Source organism: Rhamphochromis sp. 'chilingali', assembly GCF_963969265.1.
Source record: "Rhamphochromis sp. 'chilingali' genome assembly, chromosome: 18".
NCBI classification, from domain to species: Eukaryota; Metazoa; Chordata; class Actinopteri; order Cichliformes; family Cichlidae; genus Rhamphochromis; species Rhamphochromis sp. 'chilingali'.
The window spans coordinates 28,711,639-28,717,165 of NC_137945.1; the positions used below are offsets into that span (position 1 = coordinate 28,711,639).

Genomic DNA, 5,527 nt, shown 5'->3' on the forward strand with positions numbered 1-5,527 from the left:
CTGAAAAGTAAAAATCAGATGGGGTGTCACGGTATGGCATGGCACACCGTGGAAGGAGTGGGGAAGGAGGACCCAGGCGCGGTGCTCTATGTATAGGGAGTGTTTATTTACAAAGTGAAAAACAACGTAGCAATAAATCCCCGTGTTCTCCCAGACTCCCGTGTCGTGTCTCCCCGTGAATAGTCCGTGTTTCTGTGCTCTCCGCTCCCGTGTCAGCACCCCCCGGTGCTCGCTGCTCCCGTGTCTTCCACGCTCCTCCTGCGGGAAACAAAAGACGCAGCCGTCAGGACACATACAACTTGCGGGCATGCGCGCACACACACACACACACACACACACACACACACACACACACACACACACACACACACACACACACACACACACACACACACACACACACACACACACACACACACACACACACACACACACACACACACACACTAACTCGGTAACAGGACGACTAACGTGGGGTCTCATGCAATGATCCCGCGTCAGTGGGAGCTCCAAGACTCTCTTAAGTAGCTCCCCCGACGAGGCCTGATCAGCAGCAGGTGTGTGGCTTCGGGTGTGGCCAGTCCCCTTGCAGGACCACACCCTCCAGGCCTGACGCCGCCTATAAACAGGTGCTCAGCCACACACACACACATATACACAAGCACAGAGAAGGGAAGCAACACCAAAATACAAATAATAATAATAACAATATAATTCATAACTGCTCAGGGATCCTGGGTCGCTCAGACCCAGGATCCCTGACATGGGGCAAGGATAACTAAGGGAAAATAGAATTCAGCTCAGATGAATGAATATGATTTTTTATTTTAGTGAAAATAAATATGAGTCTTCTAACGTTATTGTGAAAATGTTTTGTTTTTGTTTTTTTTTACTAAAATTCAGTCTATTTTTTCATGTTAATGATAAAATTAAAAACATAAATTGCCGTCTGTAGCTTTTTTTTAGCTGCATTTTCCAGATAATGTTTGATAACCACTAGCTAAAAGACAGCCTGATTTGAGAACTTGCACAACAAGCAGCAAGTTTATCTACAATCAGTGATATCAAAATAAAACATAACACAGGCTAAAATATCGTGTAACACCAGCTCTTGTATAATGAACATCATTTGGATCACTGCTCCCGTCAAAACTGAAAGCCCAACCACCCCATCCAGTGCTCACCCTGCTTTTGGATGAATGTAGCTTCATATTTGCACAAATTCTTCTTCTTTCAAAATATAATTTTGCTTTAAACAAGCCTGGTAGGTTTTAAAACAAATCACCACCACTGATGGTGAGCACAGCTGACGTAATTCGCCAAACACATTCATGTTCTCCTCAATATGACTTGGGCTTTGTGATAACTTTTAAGTTTCAGCACCAGTTTTTAATACTTTGGGTTATGACAAAATATTTGCTAAGCTAATGAGCCCCAGCTTACTTTTTCTTTTTTGCTAATTAGCATTGATGTGCTAGCATCTGAAATTACAAATCCATCCATCCGTTCACCCTGGATAGATTCCCAGTTCATCACAGGCCAAACAGTACAAATTAACAGGGGTGGAAGTAACGAATTACAAATACTCACGTTACTGTAATTAAGTACATTTTTTGGGTACTTGTACTTTTACGAGTAATTTTTCAAGTGTGTAATTTTACTCATACTTGAGTACAACTTACACCATGTAATCTACTTCGCTACTTATAAAATCAAAAGTCACTACTGAGTACGCCCACAATTTGAATTAATATTCAAACCTTTCGTCTGCATTTTTGCAGCCAATAAGGCCGTGCAATCGCAACCGCGCCAATTTAAGACGTAAGCAAAGAATAAACTCCGCTGCAGCAGCAGGCACAGGTGTCTGGAGGTGCTAAATGGTGGAGTATAAACTACTTTATAGACGAAAGATTTGGAGACAAAGAAGCCAAAATGGAGACAGAGGACAACACTGTCAACCATGAAAACGACGTAGAAAAGGAGGAATTTTTCGTGTACAGAGGAAGAAAAGGAGACAGCGTCCAGATGCAGTGCAAACTTTGTTTGACCTCTACAGTCATTTCAGCTTACAAGACTTCAGCATCTAATCTAAAAAAACACATTGAGGTAAGAGGTTTTACAACTATACGTGTATGATATTGCTTTCTTATTTTTCATGTGTGTTAAGGTTACTAGTTTGGCTAAGATATTGTCACCGCCATTGGTTAGCCTGATATTAAAATAAGACGGAGCTAGCTAATGTGCGTGTGTGCATGCATAATTGAGCTACAATTCGTAGGAATGTTTTAGCTTATTATTTGGATAACCACCGTCATTACAATAAATTAAACTTGTAGTCATTTAAAACTCACAGGCCTACAATCAGCTGGCCTATTTAAAAAAACAAACAAACAAAAAAACAAACAAACTTGAACACAGTGCTGAGCTGCATCTCAAATTAATCTTCCAGCTCTCAGCTGACATGTACCAGAGCCCGATTGATGGATCAGTTGATCAGGATCATTGGCCTGATATAGGTCTATCATAGTGACATGGCTCTTAATCAGTAGGGTTATATGTTTCCCAATATGATATCTTTTTTTTAAAGAACATAATGTGGATTGGTTTTATTTGTTAGCTGTATGGGCAGCATTTTTGTGTATGTGATCCCTTTTCTTAAATTAGATTTGCTAGATACACATATTTTGCTCTCTTAGTATTTTTAGGACCTGACTAATACTGAAAACTTTAGGGTGATACTGATAAAAAGGAGTTAAAAATTTAGATACTGATACATTGGTCGATACTCTTTTTACAGATAGTATACATATTACAGAACTTAGAATGTATACAGAAATTCATGTTTTTTGCAATGATCGTTCAAAATTGGTTTACACTTGTGAATAAATACAGCAATATATCTGCAAAATTTGACCAATTCACCACTCTTTTATACTATGCTCAACAATCAAAGATTAGCTCAAGTCTAGTTGAATAATGTTTTAAAAATGTGTTTTCTTTTAGTGTTAATCACAGTGATGTTATGAAGTAATGTATGAACCTGACGTATGATAATATTTATCTCTACAGAGGAAACATCCATCGAAGACTGAGCAGTACAATATCACTGTGGCATCAACATCTCGACAGCGAAAGACCACAGCCACACCAAACAAGCTCTCAGCAAATACACAAGCCAAGTTACCAGACCTGATGTTGAGAGCTGCAAACAAACATGTTCCACAAGCAACTGTTGACAAGCTTGTCATCAATTTCATATGTGAGGGTCTACAGCCATTTGCAGTGGTAGAACAGCCATCTTTCAAAGAATTGGTTACCACATTACAACCTCAAGCCAAAGTCATCTCCAGACCCACTGTCCGTGCCAGAATCTGTGAAGCTGCTGATCACATGAAGATGACTTTGGTTGCAGAATTGGATAAAGTCAAATTTGTTGCTACCACTACTGATTGTTGGTCAGCTCATCAGAAAAGTTACCTTGGAGTCACATGCCATTGGATAGAGGAAGCGTCCCTGGAAAGAAGATCTGCAGCACTAGCATGCAAAAGATTGAGAGGGTCTCACACATTTGACATGCTTGCTGGTGCGCTTGATGATATCCATTGCCAATACAAGATTAGAGGCAAAGTTGTAAGAACCACAACTGATAGTGGATCCAACTTTGTCAAGGCCTTCCACATGTTTGGGGCACAAAATGATGCAGATGAAGCTGAAGATGAAGCAGACCCAGAAACTATTGACCTGACTGACCATAGGGACTACCATGAGGCAAGTGCAATTCTTGATGAAGACTCTGGTTTGGAGTATCAACTTCCGCCTCATCAGCGATGTGCATGTCACCTGCTAAACCTTGTGGCAACAACTGATGCTGCCCTAGCAGAGAGCATGAATGAAACCTACAAGAGGCTCTCCCGTGCAACCTTTGCAAAATGCCAGGCCATTTGGAACAAAACTGGCCGATCTCATTTGGCTAATGAAGTGGTAGAGGACAAGTGTGAGCTACAGATCATTCGTCCCAATGCAACAAGATGGAATTCAACCTACCTTGCCATTGAAAGGATAATACGCATCATTGATGAGAAGGGGGAAGATGCCATCAGGAGCATTTGTGAGGAGTTCAAGGTGAAAATGTGAGTAAAATTGGACACCTACCAATATGGTTTCAAATTTTGTGAATTTTCCTTAATGGATGGTTAAAAACGTGAGCAGACTCTTAATATTAAATCAGAAGATCCCTATTATAGTCATGGTGGGTTTTGTTGTTGTGTCTTACAGGTTGAGTCCTGCAGAAGTTGCATTCCTAAGGGAGTACTGTACCACCATGAAGCCACTGGTGAAAGCTTCAAACATCCTTCAGTCTGAGTCCACTTCCTTTATGGGATGGCTCCTGCCAGTAATCCAACAACTACTGTCCAAACTTAGCAGGCTGGAGACATCAAGCAAGACATGCGTGCCACTCATCAGAGCCCTGCAAAATGGCCTTCAAAAGCGTTTTGGAGCGATGATGGAGGATCCAGAGTTGGCTGCAGCTGCAGTCCTCTTACCCAAGTTCAAGACTTCCTGGACTGACAGAGCAGATGTAACAGAGGCTGGTAAGGATTCATGTGATCCCATTTTTGTGTATTTTTACATTTGAACACATGCTTAAGTGAGTATTTCACCTAATACATTGTAAGTTATTGATGGTCTGTCCTGAATACTAAACAATCCTTTTTGAGAATTTGCCGATTTTAAATTTGTGTTCAGGAATAATCACTGAAATTTAAATAACAAAATTGTGTTATCTACTTGCAATTACAGCCTTGACATACATCAAACAACATCTTGAAACGACAGAGCATGAGAGTGAGGATCAGCAAAGAGAGTCATCTGATGAAGATGAATTCTTCTCCAGACCAATCTCCAGAAGGCTGCAAAGTGCAGTTGAGCTTGATGGTTATCTTGCTTGTGCCACAGACACCATGGAGCTGCTGCACTCCTTCTCAGCCATCAAAAACCTCTCTTAAACTAAACACAGCTCTGCCTGCTTCTGCTGCGTGTGAACGACTTTTTAGCTGTGCTGGTCTACTCTTCACTGCCAAACGAAGTCGGATTGCCTCTGTTAATTTAGAAAACCAGCTCTTGCTGAAACTGAACAAAAGGTTCAGAAAGTAAAGTGTGAAAGAAATGCTAAGACTTTAAGACACTTACCTGCCTGTTGTTCAGTGTATGGGGAAAAGTTTAAATGGTTCTACGCATGTTCAGAAACATTTTTGTCATTGTTTTAACAAACAAAATTCCTCCTTTTATATCTACATTTATTTACAAAACAAGCTACCTTTCTATACCTTGTTCATCTGAAAAATGTGCTTTGAACATAAATATTTATACTGGTGAATCGAGTTGAATGCCTGCTATTGACAACAGAATAAAACATCAGTCTGTTAAAAAGTAATTAATACTCTGAGTAGTTTTTGAGAACAGTACTTTGTACTTTTACTCAAGTATTTTTTTAACACCAGTACTTTTACTTGTAATTGAGTACAAT

The 5,527-nt window shown here is 40.2% G+C and overlaps 1 protein-coding gene across 1 annotated transcript; it reads left to right on the forward strand.

Annotated features, from left to right (window-relative positions):
- Window positions 1–3,573: 3,573 nt before the first annotated feature.
- On the forward strand, window positions 3,574–5,304 carry LOC308385892 (uncharacterized protein; the record flags this gene model as incomplete). The annotated part of the gene is made up of 3 exons (XM_080865086.1): window positions 3,574–4,130; window positions 4,276–4,592; window positions 4,801–5,304. The coding sequence occupies 3 exons, from the start codon at window positions 3,574–3,576 to the stop codon at window positions 5,004–5,006; spliced, it is 1,080 nt and encodes a 359-aa protein (XP_080721212.1). The 3' UTR covers window positions 5,007–5,304.
- Between the last annotated feature and the right edge of the window lie 223 nt (window positions 5,305–5,527).